At 44.2% G+C, this 22,930-nt stretch overlaps 1 protein-coding gene and 1 long non-coding RNA gene across 2 annotated transcripts; one reads left to right on the forward strand and one right to left on the reverse strand.

Moving 5' to 3' along the window:
• Positions 1–991: 991 nt before the first annotated feature.
• Positions 992–5,660, reverse strand: EDN1 (endothelin 1). The gene is made up of 5 exons (XM_068670531.1): positions 5,381–5,660; positions 5,116–5,257; positions 3,998–4,156; positions 3,624–3,731; positions 992–2,284 (listed from the first exon to the last, which is right to left on the reverse strand). Exons 1-5 carry the CDS (start codon positions 5,442–5,444, stop codon positions 2,146–2,148), a joined length of 612 nt encoding a protein of 203 aa, XP_068526632.1. The 5' UTR covers positions 5,445–5,660; the 3' UTR covers positions 992–2,145.
• Positions 5,530–6,826, forward strand: LOC137850496 (uncharacterized). Its single transcript, XR_011092564.1, has 2 exons — positions 5,530–5,669; positions 6,063–6,826. It is a non-coding gene; the product is annotated as an uncharacterized lncRNA (long non-coding RNA).
• Positions 6,827–22,930: the final 16,104 nt, after the last annotated feature.

The raw sequence follows: 22,930 nt of genomic DNA on the forward strand, positions 1-22,930 counted from the left end.
CTATTAAATTCTGTTTTTTAGTCCAGTTTATTAATGCAAACCAGGGCAAGACACAGTTAATACAGAGCTGGGCTGCCAACACTACCACCTCTCGATTCAATTGCTGCCCAAAATGCAGCAGAGTGTATTGGAGGAAACAGTATAATGGCTGCGTTTAGCCTTCTGGTGTTGCAGTATGAAGCACTCTACAAGCAAGTGAACATCAACAAGAAATACAGAACTATTTCAGCAATTTTTAACTGCCACTATAATCAGCTTTTGTGTCTCACACCTTTTATCTGCTTGTAAATGTTTAAAAACAAAACAACCCCCCCTCACACATGCACAAAACCCTCATTTTTATCCAGCAAGTATGAACTAACTCTTTTGTTTTGTTTTCCCATATAGCCCAAAACATTTGGAGATATGCAATGTTTTACTACTGCTTTGGCTCTTTCCTGGGTTGGGGCCAGGTCGCATTGAGGTCTCCATCTTTAAGAGACGAGACTTCTGGGATAGCATGGTAATAACTAGCATAACCATGCTGAACCCAATATAGCCCACAAAGTATCCAGTGTGCTCATCTTTCTCCTCTAGTTCATCAATTGGACTCGATGATCTTGAGGTCTCTTCCAACCTAGAAATTCTGTGAATATCCAACCCTTATTGGCCGTATTTTAATTATACAATATATCCAACACTGGAATTTATAATATTGGATGAAAAATAACATTAGCCATGTGACAGAGTGTTTCTCTAGTCTAATCTCATTTGGCCAATTCTAATTTTGTCAATAAATTTCAATGTGGAAGCATTAAGCTAGAACAAGTAATGCCTGTTGTTTCACATCTGGCACAGCCCTGGTCTAAACTGTTGGTGCTGGAATCTTGCTAATTTGTCAGAAAAGCAATCATGGGCATACACCTCATTTAGGTCAGCTTTGTATGTGGGGCAGTCTGCCTCCATCACCATGGGCCTAGGAAAAAAGCAGAGCACATGAAAAACAAGCCAATACAGTAATTAAAAATATTTATTTCTGAAAATATTTACCTTGATAGGCATAAAGCATTTCCCAATTTCATACAGAAATACATAAAACATGCATAGACCAATATGGCCTACTTCAATGTGTATTCAACATGGTAAATATAATGAAGAACTTGTGTGAATATAAATACATACCACCTAAAAATTAAGCACATAAAATTCAATCAAACCTGTCAGCAAATTCATCAATGTGAACAAATTCACTGATATAACATTCACACAATATTAGCCTTTTCACATAATTTAAGACAACCCTTTGTCTCTACACATTTATACCAAACAAAGCACTGAATGAACCCAACAACAGTATCTGTTACAGCTCTGCTCCAGTGCTGTTTTGGTGGCGTGTAAGACGTAACAACCTCTATTATTAGAACTTGTTATCAAGATATCATTGTTATGGGAAATCTAGTAGTGTTCTCTAATGCTTATTTTCTGTTGAACAGTCCTTTGGTATCCAAAACCAACGAACTCTACCTATGCAAACAAGCACAGCATCTAACCCACATTCAGTTAACTCCAGTTGTACAAGTAAACTAGACTTCTGAAAAAAAAAGGCAAAGGGTTGCTACTGATTACTAAAGGCAATAAAAAGGTGTAAAAATGCTCTAGCAGGAGTGCAACAAACAGCATGCGAGGTAGACATGTATATATGCAGTAAGTCCTGGTTAAAGTAGCACTGTGGCTTTCATTTTTGCATTTTAGTCAAGAAATAGAGTTTTTGCTTTGAAGTTTGTCTGCTCAGATCTTGCTTTCTGTCCTTTTTAAGCACATCTGCGAGGTCTTCCTTGCAAAATGCATTTGATGTAGACCCTGAAAGCTGCTCAATTGATGAGTAACATTCCAGAAGTAATATTCAACTATTTCTTCATAGAGATAGCTTTTAACATGTTACATGTGGATTTCCTTTCTCCCCCTCTACCCATCTGTCTGAATTCCAGAAGGATGAAATCCTTTGCTTTTATACCTCCATATATGGGATTTCCTCAGTGTTTTGCTTTGCTGCACAAACACTTGGACAGAGGCCCTTTGCCGTAGTGGAATGTTAAAAGTCAAAGGAGAGTTTTGATGATGCTTTGGCAGCAAATGTGATGGAGAAAGATTGGGGTGATCTTCCCACTAGGATGTTTTCAGGCTTTCCCAGATGCTTTGCCTTTTGTTTGCCCTGTTATGTTTAAGCTTCCACCCTTTCTGGTGCTCAGCCTTCAGCTTTGCGATACTGAAGGAAGCTTTGATACTGTTACCAATGGCCTCCAGCCTGCAAAAAAATAAGAAATATACCCTTATTATTACATGAATAATAAAGATGCATGTCCAGTGTGCAGACACTCAGCGGTTTGATTAACTAAACTCTAGCCTCAATTTCTACCATAGGATCCTCAGAAACCAGTGACTGCTATACAACCGCCAGAATTACGCTAACCTAAGCCACTCAAAATATGTGAATTAGAATTTCAATCCAAACATTAAAATATGTTGAAATATTTATTCAACTTTACATGGCCTTGACTTTCTTAAATAGCATATATCCAACCAAGAGGTCTTCAGCATTACTCTTTTTGACTGTTTCTTTTCTTTCAGGTAAAATAGATCTGGACCCATAATGGCGCCCATACCAGAATTAAGAAGTAAGTTTCATCTTCAGAAATGATTTAACAACTCCAGGGCCAAAGTCTCACTCAAAATCACCAGGCCACCTGATCCCAGACACCCTGTTTTGCTTTTGAAAGCAGCACTTGAGAGCCTACGTTTGCATGGGTGAACTTTTGTATGCTGCACTTTCACATGGGCATATATATGAAGACTGAACACCAGAGGTGATATAGCTGTACTGATGCTCGGTTCCAAAGCTGATTTCTGGCATCTTGTGGGGTTCATGGGTGCAGCAAGTCCAAGGTATGCCTCTTTGAACTGCACTGGAAAGGGATACTGCTCTCTATTGCCACTCAACATTTTCTGCATGGATTTCAAAGTGCAGTCCTGGAATTTACTCTCAGTTTCAGAAGTCAAATTGGGCTTGAATATTCATTTAATATTTATTTTCCGTTTTCTCAGCCTCTCTACAGTCATTTCTATTGCTAGCATCCTGTATTCATCATACACAGTTTTAATCAGACAACATAAGGGATAAGCAGCCACACCAGTCAGAAGAAACCATATATTCAAATCTGGATTTTCCCCCAGTGAGATGAGGCAAATAATCTAATAAAAAGTATTCAGACTCAACTTAGTTTTAGAATAGTTGTGATGTACTATTTTTAAGTAATTGCGATAATGCCTGTACGCACTCATGTATCAGGTTCTGCTATTTCTGCCAGAATACAATTTTATACTCTTCTGAAAACTGGGGTATCTTTAAACCTACAACCAAATCTGCTCCCCACAAGCAAATGGATGAGGCTAGGCAGAGCTCAGTACCCTTGTCTTCACAAGCTAAGGTTCCACAGCATGAACAAAAGCCCTGAAAATATCCTCACTGATTCCCTCAGAACTCTCAAGTTGAAATCAACAGCCAAGCCTGCGTTGACCCAAAGGGAGGTGAATGGTGCTCTCTATTGCTATTCAAGGGAACTACAGCTGGATGAGAGGAAACTCACCTCTTAATCTTCCTGCTGTCAACAAACTGTTGGTTCATGCATTTGGGTCCAATGCAATTGCCACCTTTGTTGTGATGATGCAAGGTCATCTCCACTGTGGACTGAGCCCTATTAGAAGTCAAAAGATGCAGCTGTTAAAAAAAGCAAGTCTGCAGTCCACAAGGTGAGGCATCTCATCAACCACTTCTCAAGGCATGTAATAAGCCATCTATCTGGGCCAAACCCTAGTATGTATCATAGCAGCATGAGCACCCAGGTAGGAGGCAAGGCTTTGGGAAGATTATTCACTCAGCAAGTGCCAAAATGAGTAAGTCTACCACAATCCAGCCTTTTCACATGTGCTGCCTTTTAAAGAGTAGCAACAATAAACGCACCAGAGATCTTTTCCTGTCTGGCAGAAGTTCAGACATTTCTTGTCTTTCTGGTTGGCACATCGGCATCTGCTGCTGGCTTCAGTGAGCATCTCAGGCACCATGTCCTTCAGAGATCTTCTGGATCGAGAAGGGCCTCCAAGACCATAAGGAACGGTCTTCCTATGATCAAACAGACAACATGAAAGTTATTCAAATAATTTTGTGGCTTCAGAACAGCAGGGTATTTTGGGCAATCTTATTGATGGGATTGATTGTGTGAGTAAAGGTTGTGGGTTTGGGAATGCCTTGCTGGTCATAAATTTCCATGTAAATGCTTCTGACGAACCTGCAACATAGTGATTAACATGGCTACTGGCAAGGCTAATGACCTTTTAATTGTGATTTCATAAAGCTGCTACGCTGCTCTGTGCAATAGAAACCAATAGAGTCTCATCTCTTTGAACTTTGGTAACTGCCAATACTGAGAGAAGCAATAAAAGTGAGGCACATATCCTCAGAGGAATTCCAGCAGTAGAACAGATCGCCAAAGTCAGTGTTTGCAGTGTTAGGAGAGGCTCTAGCTCGCTACCTTTTGGAAAGGAGTCTGCAGAAACGGACTCTGCACCTATTGCTATTAACATGCAAGATGCATTAGTCTGCAGCAGAGTGTAGCGAGAGCTGGTGAGAAGACACCCTGTGTCAAAGGAAACCTTTCAGCCTCGTAACATCTCAGAAAAATGGCCATGTAAAATCAGAGTGATACAAACATGCTTTTGGCATTCTGTTTCTAATTCATGGTGAAAAGCAACCTGCAGCCCTTGCAGGGCAGCACCCAAAGGAAACACTTGCCTAGATTTTGGGAGCGCAGGTGCATTAGGGCTATGAGGCACTCTCCCCTCGCTCTAGGTGCTCAAACACGTTCTCCAAGTGAACAGCCTTGCTACTAAATGCAGCAGAAAAACAGGGTGTAGGGGGGAAGCAGTAGGAGACCCCATGCACAGAAACACTCCTTTCTCCCCCTTCTTTCTGCAGGGGATCTTGAGGTTCCTCAGCACCCTCCCCCCATGAACACCCCCATCCACTTTATCTTCCGCCCCGCCCCCCCCCCACCTTCAGCAGACCCCCGGCGGCCCACTCACTCAGGGGTGTTGATCCAGATGATGTCCAAGTGGCAGAAGTAGACGCACTCCTCGTCCAGCAGCGATGAGCAGGAGCAGCGCCGTGCGCGGCGGTGCAGGGCGGCGGGGGGCGGTGGAGCGGAGCCCACCTCGGCTCCGGGGGCTAAGGAAGGAGAGGCAGAGGCTCAGCGCGGCTCGGTTCAGCCCAGCCCGGCTCGGTTCAGCCCGGTGTAGTGCCCAACCCCCCGACCCTCTCCCACCCGCTGCGCCCCGAGGCTGCACCTACCTGCCGGCAGCAGCCCCGGGCATAGCACGAAGAGCAGCGGGAGGACGACGTGCGAGTAATCCATAGCGGGAGCAAAACTCAAGCTAAACCTTTTTTTTTTTTTTTCTTTTATAAGAAACAAAGTTAAAGAAGAGGGAAGGAGACGGAGGGAGAAGGCTGTGGCCGCCGCAGGACGGAGGGCGCTGGCTCCTGCTGGCGGCGAGGGCAGGCGGCAGCTTGGGGCGGCCCGGCGCGTCTGGCTGGCGCGGCAGCCCCCGGCGCCCTTTTATAGCGAACCCCCATGGAGCGGGTAAACAGCCCCGGCTCTATTTTATCCCGAGACAATGTTGTGCCGCTATTAGTCACCGCGCGCCAACGTGCGGCCCGAGATAAGGCCGGCCCGGGGAGGAAATCGACTGCAAACTTCAGAGCGGGAGCCCGGGGGGGGGGGGGCGGGGGGCGGCGGGGCGTGGCGGGGCGGGGGGCGCCGGGCTGGGCTGGGCTGGGCCGGGCAGGGCAGTACTGGGCTGTATTGGGCCATACTGGGCTGTACTGGTCGGCCGCGGCACGGCGGAGGTGTCGCGGCGGATCTCGGGGCTTGGCCCGACCCCGGCCCCTTCAGGCTCCATTGGGGTGTGCGGGGTCGGATTGGCGGCAGCCGTGACACAGACTGTTGGCTAACTTCTCGTTTCTGTCGTGACAGGCAAAGCGAAGCCCGTGTAGAGGACCGGGCACATTACACGAAGGATGCGGGGCAAGGAAGAGGCGAGCCCTATGCCAGGCCTGTGCCCCTGGCTCCCGCCATGAGCAGGACATGGGCAAGACAAGTTTTTTCCAGCGCATCTGCACCTGATGCCTTGTCCTGAGGCACTGTTGCTGTCGGTGTGGCAGCTGAGTGCTTGAGGAACGGTCGCAGCAATGTCATCGTAAATACACACGTGCACCACACGCTGAGCTCTGTCTGGGCTGCCAGAGCCAGCCCCGCGTTATAAACTTGTATGAACTCAAAGCCTGTGCTCCGACATGAAGCCATAGTACTGCAAAGCGTGCCAACTTCACCTATGATAAATAGATAAGGCCCTCTCGGTATTTGTGGCATTTCCTTGCACTGTGCTGTAATAATAGAAATGACCTTGGGTCTCACAAAGACCAAGGCTGTTAGCTGCGAGTTGCATTGTGATACCTGAGGTGAATGGCCATTTTTATTAAGTATCATATTATCCTGTTCTGCTGTAGCATATGGGACAGACTGTCAGCAGCCATGCTGAGTCAGAATAAAAGTCCATTTAGCTGGTATACAGTAGCTGTTAGCAGTTGGGATGAGAAAGCGTACAAGGAAAGAATGCAAATGGAGACTAACCCTTTCCTTGGTATAACCTCCTTGCTTTTAGCAGGATGAAATTCAGGGGCTTTCCGAGCAATAGCTGGCATTTAGGCAATTATGTTGAATAAACGCCAGTGACCCTATCCTGAGATGTTCTTAGATATTTGTAAATTTTTATCTAAAAACTGCCTTCTGTTTTGTTTTGGTTTTGTTCTTATTTGTTTGTTTTGTGGTTGGGGCTGTTTTTTTTTGTTTGTTTGTTTTGTTTGTTTGTTTGTTTGTTTTACACCTTTACAGAATGGGAGTCTATTTTTCAGAGCAAGGATTGTATGTTTTCTTGTGAATGTAGGGCAGTACTTACCAGAATATCAATGCATCTATACCCTTACATATGAATTAGAATCATAGAATCATTCAGATTGGAAAAGAGCTCTAAGGTCATCTAGTCCAACCTAGCACTGCCATTAAACCATGTCACTAAGCTCTACATGTTTTTTGAAGACCTCCAGTGGTGGTGACTCTACAACCACTTCCCTGGGCAGCCTGTTCCAATACTTCACAACCCTTTTAGTGAAGATTTTTTTCCTAATAATAATTATTATTACAGTATTATTACAGTTATGATAACAATGATAAGATTACAGTAATAATAAGAATCTACCAGCAGAGGTCACCTAGACACAAATAAAAACTAATAGCCCACTGAAATAATAAACTCTATTGATATCCAAAAGTTCAGATAGTAATCAGGTGGAAGTTTTTTGGTTGCTTTATGCTTAAAAAAAGAAAAATAAATGCATTTGTGTGGGTTGAAAGATAGCTATCATTTCTGTATAAAATACAGAAGGTCTATCACTTAAGAACATGCCAGCACTTAAAATATTTTTTTTTTCTGAGGTTTCTTTCTCTAATATGTTTACATAAAGCCAAAATTATTCATACCAATGCAAGGTATTTTCATCTTTGTGATAATGTCTTGTTAGAAAGTATTTTGTTAAGTGGCAAAAATGGCATGTTTCCGTTGACTAACGAAGAAACATGGTAATCATAGGGACCTCAGAAGGTGCTGTTCTTTTTTATTTTATTTATTTTTTTTAGAAAACAAAAACAACTTCAGCTTTTTTTTTTTTTATATATATATATATACATATATTACATATATTCTTTTTTTAAGATTCACAAATATTATTGTTGTCAGAGATCCGTGTCCTCTGATTCAGCAATTTCTGATAGCTTTGCTTTCAGGTCTTGAGCTGAACAGGAATCAAACAATCCTGTTGCTTGTCAGAGTAATGCAAAAACAAATTTGTGTTCAATTGCCAGTGACCCAGATGGGTCATTTCAGGCAATGGAGATTACCATACCAGGTTTCCCCTGGAAGAGGTAACCCCTGACCCTTCCTTGGACACAGAGAGGTACCAGGCAGAAGTACTCTTTGGGAGTTTTGCCAAAGAAGGAAGATTTGCTAACTTTATAGCTGTTTACAGTAGGAGTCTGTATAGGTCGTAGAGGGTTCTTACAAAATAAGCAGAGCAGGCCTAAACTTTGGCTAGCAGTCAGTTTGCAGAATGGAAATACAAAGTCATGGACAATAATACAAAGCCATGTACTCAAGTTGTTCTTGTGCATGCCAACCCAGCTTGTCCCAAAGGTCTCAAAGCTTGCACTATAATTGCACTGCACATTTGGGCAAGGGTAGAAACAGGAATTGAAGCTGACTTTTTCCCTTTCTAGCTCAGGTACCTTGGCCAGCCACAGCTACAACAATCTGTTATGGGGTAAAAACTTAGCTGGCCAACCAGGATCTGGTTTAACGTTCCAGCTGGAAAAGGCCACGGCACTGACTGAATTTACTAAAGGACATTTTGTATAGTGTCAGACAAGTGAAATGCCTGCTTATCAGCAAAACAATAAAAGGAGATTGTAAAACTGTGCCTTTCTGTCCAGGGAACAAGGAGAGCAATGTGCTGTTTTCTGCAGATTTGAAACACAATTCTCAATTAAGTGAAAGTTGCATAACTTGTCCCTTCGCTGACTGCCTCTCTTGCACCTTTCTCTCCCCTTATGGGCCATCCAGTCCTCTTCCGCCCCTTCTTACACAAGAGGAGGGGGAAGGGGACTCTTCCCTTTCCTTGCATAACATGCAACTAAGAGCTAACTAATTGGGACTTCTTGGAAATGACCTTATTCTCCTTTGTGACTACCCAGCCTACAAAGTAATTCCTTTCACAGATACTTCTGCTATTGGGGTTCTTGGGTAGAAGCATAATTTCTGGTGAACCAACTTTCCTCATTTCTCCCCATCTGCAACTAGTGAGGTTTCTCAAAGGACATAGATGCCCACCTCATGCAACTAGTGAGGTTTCCCAAAGGACGTGGATGCACACCTCACATCACACTTGTAGACCTGGTAAAGCACTGAGGAGAGGTAGAGAGTTAGCCACTAACCCAGAAACCACAGTCCCACCTGTTTGAAATATGTACCAGAATCCTCTCCCCTCCCTGATCCCACCAATGGTCATTTTCCTTCCAAAACTCATTCTGCATACTAAATCGTATTTAAACTGGGGAGGAGGGTGGTAGCTATATGATGCTTGGTACAAAAGGCCTGTCCACAGATGAGAAAATAAAGCTCTTCCTGACCGTACATGTCCTGGCTCTAGGTGTCAGTGACTAGAAACCATTTCAAGTATGTGCTGTTAGAGCCCTGACTTCTAAGGAAGAGGAAAATGCTTCTGTGGCAGGTTTTTCTCTGTTCTCCACTCCTTTTGGTTACCACTGGCTCTATCTCTGTGGTAAAGGTGGGTGAAGGATTGGCGAGGAAAGGAAAGCAAGCAGCTAAAACTCAGTTGTAGCAGAAATCCAATTAGCATAGCACTCAAATAGAGGAGAAAATCAACTTTACTGAGCAAAGGTCACAGTTTCTCCCAGAGCTTAAACTGTTGTTACCAGAAACGCAAAAAAGATGGTCTGCAAGGATTCGGGTTTCAGAGGGACTGTTGTGAAACCTTCCTCCTGCCTGTACTTTCCACAACAAAGACCTGGAAGTGTCAGGGAAATGTTTTGCTGGAAGCCAAGCCATTTTTTTAGAAGAGGGGAAACATCAGGTGGGAAAAAATGTTTTAAATAATCTTGGAATAAAGGATCCGTGGAACTTTTAGGTGAGAGTTAACAGGAACTTCACCCCTACTTTCACAACCTGCCTCTGGATGTTGTGAGATAAAGTATCCACTTCACACTGAAGCAAGTCAAAATTAGAAAGGCCAAAGCTCATCTGGAGCTCAATCTGGCTACTGCCGTTAAAGATAACAAAAAATGTTTTTATAAATACATCAACACAAAAAGGAGGACTAAGGAGAATCTCCATCCTTTACTGGATGCGGGGGGAAACTTAGTTACAAGAGATGAGGAAAAGGTGGAGGTGCTTAATGCCTTCTTCACCTCAGTCTTTAGTGGCAATACCGGTTGTTCTCTGGATACCCAGTACCCTGAGCTGGTGGAAGGGGATGGGGAGCAGGATGTGGCCCTCACTATCCACGAAGAAATGGTTGGTGACCTGGTACGGCACTTGGATGTGCACAAGTTGATGGGGCCGGATGGGATCCACCCAAGGGTACTGAGAGAACTGGCAGAGGAGCTGGCCAAGCCACTTACCATCATTTATCAACAGTCCTGGCTATCGGGGGAGGTCCCAGTTGACTGGTGGCTAGCAAACGTGATGCCCGTCTACAAGAAGGGCCAGAGGACTGACCTGGGAAACTACAGGTCTGTCAGTTTGACCTCAGTGCCAGGGAAGCTCATGGAGCAGATCCTCTTGGGAGTCATCACGTGGCACTTGCAGGGCAAGCAGGCGATCAGGCCCAGTCAGCATGGGTTTATGAAAGGCAGGTCCTGCTTGATGAACCTGATCTCCTTCTGTGACAAAGTGACGCACTGGGTGGATGAGGGAAAGGCTGTGGATGTGGTTTACCTTGACTTCAGCAAGACTTTTGACACCGTTTCCCACAGCATTCTCCTCAAGAAACTGGCTGCTCTTGGCTTGGACTGGCACACGCTTTGTTGGGTTAGAAACTGGCTGGATAGCTGGGCCCAAAGAGTCGTGATGAATGGAGTCAAGTCCAGTTGGAGGCCAGTCACTAGTGGCGTTCCCCAGGGCTCGGTGCTGGGGCCGGTCCTCTTTAATATCTTCATCAACCAATTATCTGGACGAGGGCATTGAGTGCACCCTCAGTAAGTTTGCAGATGACACCAAGTTAGGTGCGTGTGTCGATCTGCTTGAGGGTAGGAAGGCTCTGCAGGAGGATCTGGATAGGCTGCACCGATGGGCTGAGGTCAACTGCATGAAGTTCAACAAGGCCAAGTGCCAGGTCCTCCACCTGGGGTGCAATAACCCCAAGCAGAGCTACAGGCTGGGAGATGAGTGGTTGGAGAGCTGCCTGGCAGAGAAGGACCTGGGAGTGATGGTTGATAGTCGGCTGAATATGAGCCAGCAGTGTGCTCAGGTGGCCAAGAAGGCCAACAGCATCCTGGCTTGTATCAGAAACAGTGTGACCAGCAGGGCTAGGGAGGTGATCGTCCCCCTGTACTCGGCTCTGGTGAGGCTGCACCTCAAGTACCATGTTCAGTTTTGGGCCCCTCGCTACAAGAAGGACATTGAGGTGCTTGTGCGGGTCCAGAGAAGGGCGATGAAGCTGGTGAGGGGCCTGGAGAACAAGTCCTACGAGGAGCGGCTGAGGGAGCTGGGATTGTTCAGCCTGGAGAAAAGGAGGCTCAGGGGCGACCTTATCGCTCTCTACAGGTACCTCAAAGGAGGCTGTAGCGAGGTGGGGGTTGGTCTGTTCTCCCACGTGCCTGGTGACAGGACGAGGGGGAATGGGCTTAAGTTGCACCAGGGGAGTTTTAGGTTGGATCTTAGGAAGAACTTCTTTACTGAAAGGGTTGTTAGACATTGGAACACGCTGCCCAGGGAAGTGGTGGAGTCACCATCCCTGGAGGTCTTTAAAAGACGTTTAGATGTAGAGCTTAGGGATATGGTTTAGTGGGGACTGTTAGTGTTAGGTCAGAGGTTGGACTCGATGATCTTGAGGTCTCTTCCAACCTAGAAATTCTGTGATTCTGTGATTCTGTGAAGTCACAGGGATATTGAAGGTGTTTGGCTGTCCCCTGTTTCAACAAGCTGTAGGAGCTCCTCTTGTTTCAATCCTTTATTCCCCATTTGCTCTCAGGCAGGAGCAGCAAGTAGAATGGCAGGAACAAGGTTAAGCTCTGTGGGCATAACACAGGGCTGGCAACCAAAGCCCTCTCAGCCAGGCCTCAGATTACATGCAGAGCCCCCTGAAGGACTTGCAGCCCATGCCCTTTTTCATTATAAACTGGATCTACTGTGGTGCTTGACTTCCTCCTCCCCCCTACGTTTAACATTAGCTCTTGCAGACACATCCATCACTGGCCATGTCAGACAAAATGGTGAGCTGGATGGCCTGATCCAGGAGGATAGTTATGTGTTCTCATAGCTATGCTTGGATTCTGTATCTGTTGTTTGTTTTTTAAAAAAGCATTTCTGCATGGTCTGCAGGTCCATTCCAAGTCAAAATACAAACAGCATGAAATCTTGTCTTCTAGAATTGTGAAAAGATGCTAGAAGGTTACATGTTTCCATAATCAGCCTCTTAAGAATGGGGCATATAAGCAAGAGTTTAACTGTAATAAGGATTATCACCAGTAAATACAAGAAGTTTGTTCCAAGAATGCAGCAGAAGGACTTTAGTGAAGAAAAGGAAAATATGTAATGGAAATTGTCACTTGTGCAAAACCAGATTTGGTTCCATATACAACTTCTTCTATGAATGCAACAACATATGACAGAGTATTTATTTGCAAATAAAGGTTAGTTGGAAATGTGCTTTATCAGGTTTGTTTACTTCTCTCTTGGCAAGTTTGTCTTGTGAGGAAGTTGAAACCAAAGCATCAAATTGGAAAATCTTTCTAAGCAAATAACTAACAGCAGCACACAGCTATCTGATGGATAATCCTCAGAGTTTCACCATCTTTAACAAATGCAAGTTTCCCATATTCTCAGCAAAGAACTGATGATGTCATCCCCACTCTCAGAGTTTGGAGTTGAAACAAGGAGACCAGTACTTATCCTATCTAACAATTGGTACTCTGCTGCAGTTTTTGAATTAGATGGACATCTTAGCTCAGCTAGTGTCTGAGTTGCCCTCTAGAAAACCACTGGCTTTCCTTTGATTGTGGAAAGGGACCTCAGATGCTGGCAGCCCTAAATTTAGGCCTGGAGGGGTGGAGAAATGAACGGAGTTCCACAAAACTGTATCCTGCCCCCTTCAGTACGCAGAGGTTTGCTTGTCAAAACACCGTGTTTCACTGTTTTGATTAGTCTTGAATTTGGGGTTGCTTTGCTCAGAAAGCATTTATGAGATCTTTGTTTCATGCAGCTCACTTAAAGGTAATTCTTTGAATTCGTTAATTTAATTGGGTTTTTGTATTTCTTTTCACATGCCTGTTTGCTGTTTTTTCCCCACATATTATGTAGCTTTGCTCCACCTTCACATGGGATTGTCTCCAAAGGTTCAATTTAGTAGATTTTTGAGATCTAGCTGGCTCTACCCTTTCCTTTGTGCATAAAAGCTTTGCTGAAATTAAGGTAATCAGCAAATGCATTGTTCCAAGAATGATGTTGAACTTTTGTTGCAGTGTAGCCCTTTTGCTACAGCATGTAGCCCCTCTGTGGCTGCTTTGACACCTCTGTTTTAAGCCTGGGGTTACATGAGCAGCCTTGCCAATCATTCTGCTTGCTTTATGAGGCAAATAAGCATATATTAGGAAACAGTTTGGAGTTTAGATCCAGCCTCAGCCAAAGGTATAGCTTTGCTTTTCTTTGCTCATATATTCCAGGTTGCAAGAATGAGTCAGTTCTCATGTTTGCACGCAGTCAGAAACACTGGCATGGCCACCAGCACACAACAAAGTCCCTGGGAAATGTGAAAAGTAAGAAAACACTGGCAGGGAAGCAGCAATATACAACTCTCATTTCCTGTAACAATATTTGTCCCATATGACATACAGCATACAAGGATGAAGCCAGCTTTTCTGGGTGCTTTTGGTCAGCATGCTTGAGGCGTATCTCTGTTAGGAGCTTTTCACCAGCAGAACCTGAATTGATAGCACTGGGAATGCCTCTGCAGGCTTCATGACTGCAGCCAGACCTTTCCGCTGTTGCAGAATATGCTCCAAGCAGATTTATTTGCCTTGGCAAAAGGCAGCATGCAAATTCCTGTTTCCTATAGATGTTCAGCTATTGACTTAAGAATTGCTCCCTAGTGTCATCTTCCCAACATTTATCACCCCTTTACAGTTTTTACTGACATCTTCTTATTTAAAGACAAACATATTCCACCCTTCCTAGCAGAATTGTGCTATAAAACTAATACTGTTTTTGATTTCAGTAGACACAGACAGGAACAGCTGTATCCTACACAGGTTTAGGATGAGTCTTGCGAAAATGAGAAATGTATAAATCAGAGTTCTAGCCAGCAGCTGACACAGCAGAGCAGCTTTGCTCAAATTTTCGCAAATATATTTCTTTTCTACCCCTTCCCCCCCCTCCCCCCCCCATGAAAATGCTGTTTCTGAAAAGGCTGGTTTTTTTGTTGTTTGTTTGTTTGTTTTGTTTTTTCCTCTTCAAACCAGCTGAAATGAAGCAGAAGCAGTTTAATTTTAGTTTAGGAGGAAAAAGTAATAAGGAAGGCCCAATTCTAACTGGAACAAAAGTTAGAATTTTATTTTCAGTACATACCTACTGTGACTTGACCATATAGTTGTGTTTCTACCTTGTAAAATGCCTTAAAAAAAATCACATTATTCCCTAGAACAATGAAACTCAATCTCAAGAATGTTCAAGCCAGGTGTTAAGGCAGAGGCATGATTCAAAGACCTTATTTTTCAAGATTTTCTCTTGGCATCAAATTTTTAAAAATTACTCCAGCCACCAGCGAGCAGAACTGTAACTTTTCTCAGAGGATGAGCTGGCACTAAATTTGAAGATGTACTGTTTTGCATAACAACAACAAAAAAGAAATAAAACTCCTTGCTTCCTTTTCTGATACTTACTCTTTGAGCTAGGCTAAATGACACAGCTTAAAGCATTACAGATTTGTTTCCAGCTTGCTTGTTTTGCTGGCAAAATAAAGTCAAAAGCAGCAAGGCAAAATGACCCCAGTCAAAAACCCACTTATCTTCACAGGAAACTTGTTCAGGATTAGGCAAAACAGAAACCTCTACTTCCTTTTTCTAGGGAAATTACACTATGTGTTAATTAGTAGATGTGTTTCGTTTTCTTCTTCTGCCCTCATTACAAGAAAAGGACAAAGCAGGGCACCCAAGGACCCTTCTGATGTAGTCGCTATTCACAATTTTTCCTTCTGTCACTTCTCTCTCCATAAACATCACTCATATCTTTCATGAAAGTAACATCCTGTTTTCCCTGCAGCTTGTACAGGGTTGCATAAGATATCCCTTGAAAGAAGAAGGTGGGATTTCCACCACCAGCAGTAGAGAGGTTTTTACTGGAAGCAAGTTTCAGCCACAAGCAAGTTTGCTCTCCCTGTGCCACCGTACACACGAGCGCCGTATGGAAAATAAACTGGTAGAAATGCAGTTGGAACAAATCAGCTGACATCCAGGACCATGCACTTGTCACTGTGCAAATGGGAAATTCTCGGAAACGAGCAAACAAGGTAGCACTGCCCATTTACAAAACCCGCAGCTGCAGCGAAGGGCGCAGTGCGGAGCCCCCCCTAAAGAGGGCAGCGGTGCCAGCGGAGCCGGCCGGGCTCCCGGGCAGGATCTACGGTGACCTGTAGCACATTTCCTCGTAGCAAAGCAGGCTGCAGCTAAAATAAATAAATAAATAAAAATGGGCACTGATTAGTTGCACGCAGCCTGAACTTCTGTCCTCTAAGAGTCCTGAATCAGACGCGTAGGCCCACTGCATGGGAAATGCATCTAAGCAATGAATAAACTGCAGGGCGCTTCATCCTTTTTGCAGTGTAACACCAGCATTTGGCTTAGTCCCAGAGCAACATGAACCGGGAAAGAGGCGGGAAATAAATGTGTTTTGGAGGCCATACAAGAGAGACAATTTCTGCAGAAAATCCATGCAGCTCCCAAAACTGCAAGGTCCCCACTGCTGGGCTCATTTGAACTCCTAACCTGTGTTCAGCAGTGCATGACCAATTCCACTGACTTGAAGAACATCCTTAAGCACATGCTCAAGTGGTTTTCAAAACAAGCTTCTTCCAAGTACGTGACTGAACAAGGAGACTTAATGTAGGAAAACACCAAATCTCAGTGCAAATAGAACCAGGGCTAGTCTCCAGTTGTGATAATTACAGTTATGGAGATCTGCTTTATACTAGTAACAGTTTTCAGAGACTCAATAAACTTCATGATGTTGGCACAAAACAAACAAATGAACCCCGCTTTCAAAAGCTTAGCTATATTTTTTAAATTGCCACTTAGAGAGGCTAGTAATAGGTTTATAGTGGAAAGAGATGTTGCAAAAAGGAAAAGGATAACCTGTAAAGAAGAAAATGAGAAAGATGTAGAAAGCTAAGGCAGATGGATTTATTTTCTGAAGGAACTTGGTCCCCAGGTTCTGGGAAGCAGATCTGAACACAAGGACAGGAACCCATGTGGTTCAGAACAGGGAATAGATACCTCAGCTCAGTGTCCAAGTACCAAAGGAAATGACTTGCATGAAGAGAAGAGAGAAATACCTGCTGGCCTCAAGAGTGCTCTGATCCTAGTCCTTTCTGAGCTGGAGAGACTGCTCCAGCTACTTAAGATTAAAAGGCTGTGATATATGCTGGGTGATGAAAACCAGCAATTGCAAAAACTGCTTTTGTTTAATTCATAAACATTGAGGCGGGGACTTCCACAAAAAAATGGCTAAACCAAGTTACTAGTAAATCAAGAGCATCTTGCCTGGATTATATCTCAATTAAAGTCTCCTACAGGACAGTTTTTGGTGTTGGCTGAGTTTTCCCTCCTGGTCTATCTGACCACAGCTTAGTCTTTCAGAGTGTTTCCAGGTTTGCACTTATTGTTTGAACTAATCAACTTGTTTTGATAAAATAAGGAGCAGGAAAATGAGAACTCCGATGCTTTTAGTTTCTAATGAGCACCACACTACAATGCTTTTCTCACAGAAAAGAGCTGGAGCCTTCCTGCGCTTCCCTCTTCCAGCCTTACTACAGACGGCATGCCTCTAGGTGGTGCCTTGCTCTCAGATTTAGTACCGCGGGCTGGGGAGAAGCAGCCTCAGGAGGCTGGTTTTTGAACAGCAAGGTGGCGCCTGCAGCCCCATCACCACTCTACCTGTCCCAGGCTGGCAGAGCAGTTCTTCGCCAGGTTCTTCACCAGGGGTCTGCCTGAACATAACACCTGCCTTAGGTAAAGGAAGTGCAGCAAGAATTAGAGAGATACCACACAGCATCAGGCACTAGAGTCTGCAGTTCAGGATTCATCCAGAGCCCCCTGAGACCTCTTCCTTTAAAGCCAGCTGTGGGCCAGGCCCCTAATCACAAAGACAGACATCAGCTGCTTTGATTTGGGGTTGCTGAAGAGCCCTGTCAACTAGAGAGCTGGAGTCTGTAAGGAGAGGTAACTAAGATTATACCCTTCAGGCTGGAGAAGAGAAAAATGAAACGGGCAGCCTCATGGGTGGGAGTGGGTGCCTTTTTCTTTCCTGCTCTGCAGCTTATTTTGGTTATCTGGGGGAGTGCAGGAGCAACTTCTGGAAACAGCTGTTGAGCACAGGAAACCTGCAGATGGTGTAGAACTGTTCCCTATCCTTGACTATGAGGCAGGACAATGTAATGGATTAGAAATGGAAGGGTACACTGAGTTTGCTGGGTGTGGAGAAAGCTGCTTAGGCTATTTCTCTTTACATCTTTGAGGTGAGGGATAACAACCAGGGAGAATCACAGCCCTGGGATGGTCACAGCACAACCCTTCATCATTTCTTTCCATTTGCCACCATGCAACTAGAAAGCAGAACGTATCCTCTATTTTGAAGCAAACTATTAGATACTCATAGTCATGCAAAGTCAAAATCAGCCCTGACACAGCTGGGATTCCCCACCTACCACTCATGGTATGTTCATATACATCCTCCTCATGCTGGAATAACACAGCTCCTTGACTCCTGCTTGGGAACACAGGTACTGTTGTGGATGATGTGCTGTTGTCTTCCCCGCTATCCCCTCCTCCTGAGAGAAATGACAGTGCCCTGTATTTGGTCAGGGGAAGGAAGAATTTGCCCTTGGGCTTCCTCCTTACCCCTACCTGTTTCGGTGTATTTACATGCAAGGGGGGGAGGGGAAGCAGACCTGGGACTAAGGGGGAGGCTGTGTCACAGCCGGAGGGACATCAGCATGGGGTCATCACACCAGTTCATCCCTGAAGCAGGACAAGCAGTGGACGAACATCTTCCCTGACACACACTGCTTTCATAGCATGCTAAAGAATTAGCCCTTGGATTTGTTTTTCAGCTGATCCCATGCTAACAGCTTGAGGTGGTTTGGGGCTGACTTCTCCACGTTGAGGCCTTTGACCTTTTAATCCTTCTGAAATAACCAATTCCTTCTCCTCCCCCTGACTCCCAGTATCACCAAATTGCCTTTTGTTGTTTTTTCTCCAGCAGCTTTTCTGGTGGGACTGGTAACTTGCTGGCTGGCCTGGCTCCTTCCTCCCACTGGGCTGTACCTAGCACTACACATAGCTTCACTCAGAGCAGAAAAGAAACAAGTTTCTGCTTGATGCAGGTTCTAGGCTTGAGATTTGGAAGATTTTCAGGACTAAACCCAAACTTGCTCTTTTATGATAAATAATGAGGAGCATCTCCAGCTTCTTTGCCCTTGTTTTAACTACTTCATCCCTCACCACAGCCTGCAGACCCAAAGCATTATGCAATTCTAAAAGGAGAAGAAAATAAACCTAAAGAAAAAAAAATAAAAACACAGCTGTTAACTGAAGTCAGATATAGCGGGGGTATGGATGGGACGAGAAGGAAAAGGACAGAACTGGAGAGGGCCCTGGGGAGGAGATGGCTGTGGAGATGGTCACACAACTAAGATAAAATACCTGAAGGACACGGTGTGGGGGAGATGCAGAACCTCCTAAAGAACCCGTCACAAGAATGGCCACTAAATGCTGTGCGAGCATGCCTGTAACAGGCCCTGTTTCAGCTCTCGCCATTTTGAGCCTCTGAAGGAAGCAACCCACCTAATTGCATGTCCATAGGGAGGTTCAGTCAGCTTAAGCCAGTGTTCCCTCCCAAAGACGGGTAACACAGCCTGTCTCCAGCCAGATCCCGCTGTCTGACGGGCTTCCTCTTTCATCAGTGCCTGAAACAAGGGGGCTCTTTAAAACCATTTTACACTGCTGCAGACGAGGAACAATTAGTCCATATTTATCCTTCTGGGCTTAGGTCTTTACACAGACTGATTGATACGCTTTCTCCTGCAGTTCATCTTCAAACCCATGTCTGGAGGAAAAGCAGGGACTACTCTGAAAATTGTGCAACATCTTGATTAAATTATTACAAGGCTTATGCTTACCTGAGGTTCTTGGGCATTAACATCACCTTTAAAGTTAAGCATATACTTAAGTTTTTGTCTCAGGCAAGATGGCTTAAACACAATTAAATTGCAGAAGTCCTTTCTGTCCCTCTCTCACAATTGCTGTATGAGGAGCAGTGTTATCTCCGTAGCTCATCCCACACCCCTCTACAAGGACATCTCTGCCAGACTTGAAAAGGCATAGATATTTCCCTGCACAGCTCAGAAAGTTTGTGCAGTTTCTTTCTATAAATAAATCGCTGCCAGGGTCATCATTTCTGAACAGATTAAGCTTTCACACAGTCGCTTTCTATGTGAGCAGAGGCAATAGCCAGTTCTCACACTCCATGGCAAACCTGTGAAGAAAGAAGGTACAGATCCATGGCAATTATACTGCAGATCTGCTGTAAAGCTAAGGTTCGGGCTTAATGAAAGTGTGGTACATAGGGAAAGGATTTGCATCCAGATGTACAGTGTGAGGGAAACAGCCTCTCCACATTTGTCATGCTGCCCAGTGATTTGTCTAATAGCAAAATAAGAATAAATAAAAGATGGAAAAATATGCACCAGGAGGTCCTAAGGTAAGATGTTTTCTTCTGCTTCCAGGCAGGAGGTGAAATAGCCTGAATGAATAATTCTTGAGGATGTCTATGTATGAAAAATTGTAATACAGTCTCTTGTAACACAGTTAAATTAAATAAGGTAAATCCTGCCATCCTGAGCAATTTGTATTAAAACCAAACCAAAACAAAAGAGAAAGTTTGGCAAATCTTTGAAGGTTATCCATTGAAGTTAGATAACAAACAAACAAAAACAGAACAAAACAAAACAAAAAGAGCTGAGATGCCATAGAGGTAGCCCAGGGGCATCCCAAAGTGTTTGTGTCAACCAGCAGTCGGGAAACTCAAGAGCCAGAAGACATGTGAGATTTGAGGCCCATTCCTGCCCAAGAAGGTTGGCTCATCTTGCTCACCCTCTCCCAGGTTCAAGGTCTACACTGCAACCCTGTGTGTATCCATTCAGATCCCTTGTGCATCCCATTCTCACCCATATTCCTTGTTTCAGGAAGGGTGTCATGGGGCGGCCCTCCACATGTTCCTATTCTTAGACATTATCTAGTTCTTTGAATACAGATCAGCCTTTAGTGTTCACAGCATCTCATGGCAAGTTTCTATGGTTAATTTGTATTTGGTATTAAAGAAATATCATTTAGCTCATTTCAAATCTGCTGCATGATAATTTCATTATGATCCTTAGTTTCTGTCAAGGAAGGTCATTCTGCACTGTATAGATGCCTGCCAAAGCCCTGCATTTGTCCCTATAGTGGCAGTGTTTTCCCTTTTTTCTGTATTGGTGTAAGCCAGCAGTAACACAGTGAACTCTACAGAGGCCAGGCAGGAAGCACAGGAGAGAATATAGCACTGTGGTTCTTTAATGCAAGTGCTGGCTTTAGGGCTCATAATGTGGCCTTAAATCTAACACAAAAGATTTCCTTATGTTACATCTAAAGCTATTTAGTGCCATTAGTAGCAGAGCAATAAACCAGTGATCCTTTCCCTCCTGTCCAGAGGGAAGAGATAACAGGGACCTAAAAGCTAAATTCACTTTTCAGCTTCATCAGAATATTGTTTCTGGCATGGATGTTTTCTGAGCATTGGTTTTAGAATTGTTCATATTTATATCCCAAACGTCCATGCTCACACAGAAACTCAATGAATTCAGGGAAAACAACTGGTCTCTGAACAGCTGTTAGTTTGGTTTTGAGTGTTTCAGAGGTTCTTTTTAAAATAATAAAATTCCATAAGAACTGCTACTGCAGCACTTTTTTTTTTTTACTTTTTATTTTTTTTTTTTTTTTTTCCAAGAGGAAGTTATGCAAGGCCTGCTGGATGGTATCAGCACATCTGGACAGCTTGGAGACCAGTGAGCTTCGAGGGAAGGGGTGACAAACAGAGAAGAATTTCTGTTTTTTCTCAGCTTGGGGCAGGTAGGGGAGTCCTGGAGAGAGAACTTCAGCCCCCACCACTCCCAGGAAGGCCCTGCCTGGCTCTGCTCTCCAGAAGGTCACTGCATTTGGCACCCATCACAGACAGCAAATAACTACTGATTGCTGCAGTGGGAAGTGCAAGGCCAAGTGATTTCTTTTGTGTTTCCAACCCTAAATGCTTACACCATAGCTATGGATTGTATTTATGTTCTTGGGGATCTGCAGAGGGAGGTTTCCTCCCTGCCTCTTGCACAACAGGCAGGTGCTGGATACCTTGAAACAGCTTTTGCTCAGTCCCGCTTACAAGAAAGCAGTGGCTTTAGGGGGCTGCCAGCTTCAGGATGCTCTGGGATACTCCAAGGTGCAGGCAGAGTGGAGCCTGCTGTGGTTGCCACACCTCACAGCCACCACTTGGCAATCACATCCTTTCAGTACCTCCAAATGCAAGCCAGGGCAAGAGTTTATTGCTTTTTAATTTAGACCATTGTTCCTGGAAAGGCTGCATAAGAAAAAAAATAGCTTTGGTTTAAGCTTCTGCACACATCTTCATGATATAACTAGTTTTCAATAGAGCCACCTCTTAAAAACATAATTAGACGTCAAATATTAATGGACAGTATATGTCTTCAAATGTAATTAAAAGAGCTGATACAAACTGCTTCAGTCCAGAAAGTTCCTGTGCTTGGCTCAACTTACAGGGCTGGTCATTATTCTCAGTTGCTTAAATCATGTGGATTCATAATCCTTTGTAAAAGAAAAAATCAATGCTGGAGTGCTTTGCTTGTGTAACAACGTACATTAGTGAGGTTGGACTGCCTCTTCAATGGGATAATACCAAGCAGTTAAAATATGTACAGAGAGCCTCCTGAATTCATTATGAATTGATTTTCATTCTTTTAATATTCTTGCTAACAAAGAAATTCCCAGTGTGTTAACACTGGCCTTTTTCTCTGTTGGCTCATCTCCTCCTTGGTTTCGGGGCTTGGTGCTCTCCCCCTGATGCCCCCAAACTTGCAGAGAGAATTGCAGAAGGAACAGTCTGCTTACCAGCCCTGCATTCATGCCTTGTAGAAACTCGGCATTAAGGTATCCACAGTTAGAAAACAGAAGTAAGAAAACAGAAGAAAATGGCAAATATCCCTTGCAATGAAAATAAGAATTATTACCAGCGTGACAACAATCTTCCCCTTCTTTCTCTGGTGGCTTCAGCTGGTCTGTCCTGGGCAAATGGGAGCTGGCTTCTCCCCTGCCTGTGCGTACGTCTGTAACATCTCCTATGGGGTTTTCCAGACTGCTTTCTGGGGGGTAGGGAGGATTGAAGTGGTTTGGCAGATGTTGGAGAGGCAAATAATTTCACCCACTTTGTGACACGAGGACTTTAGGAAGAGATGATGGTGATTCATGGTCTCACTTTAAAGGATTAACCACATAACTTGTGCCATGTTTTTTAGCTAGGTCTTCTCAGTATTTGTTGTTGTTTTCTGCTTTAACTTAGCAGAATAATCTGTATTTGCAGGTTGTAGCCCATGTTTTTCACCATGAAAATTTTCTAGTACAGCTGCATCATTCACCAGCATTATCTCCTTGTAATCTCTGTCCTCCTGATTCTCCATCAGGAA

The sequence above is a fragment of the Anas acuta genome, chromosome 2, assembly GCF_963932015.1.
Source record: "Anas acuta chromosome 2, bAnaAcu1.1, whole genome shotgun sequence".
NCBI lineage: Eukaryota > Metazoa > Chordata > Aves > Anseriformes > Anatidae > Anas > Anas acuta.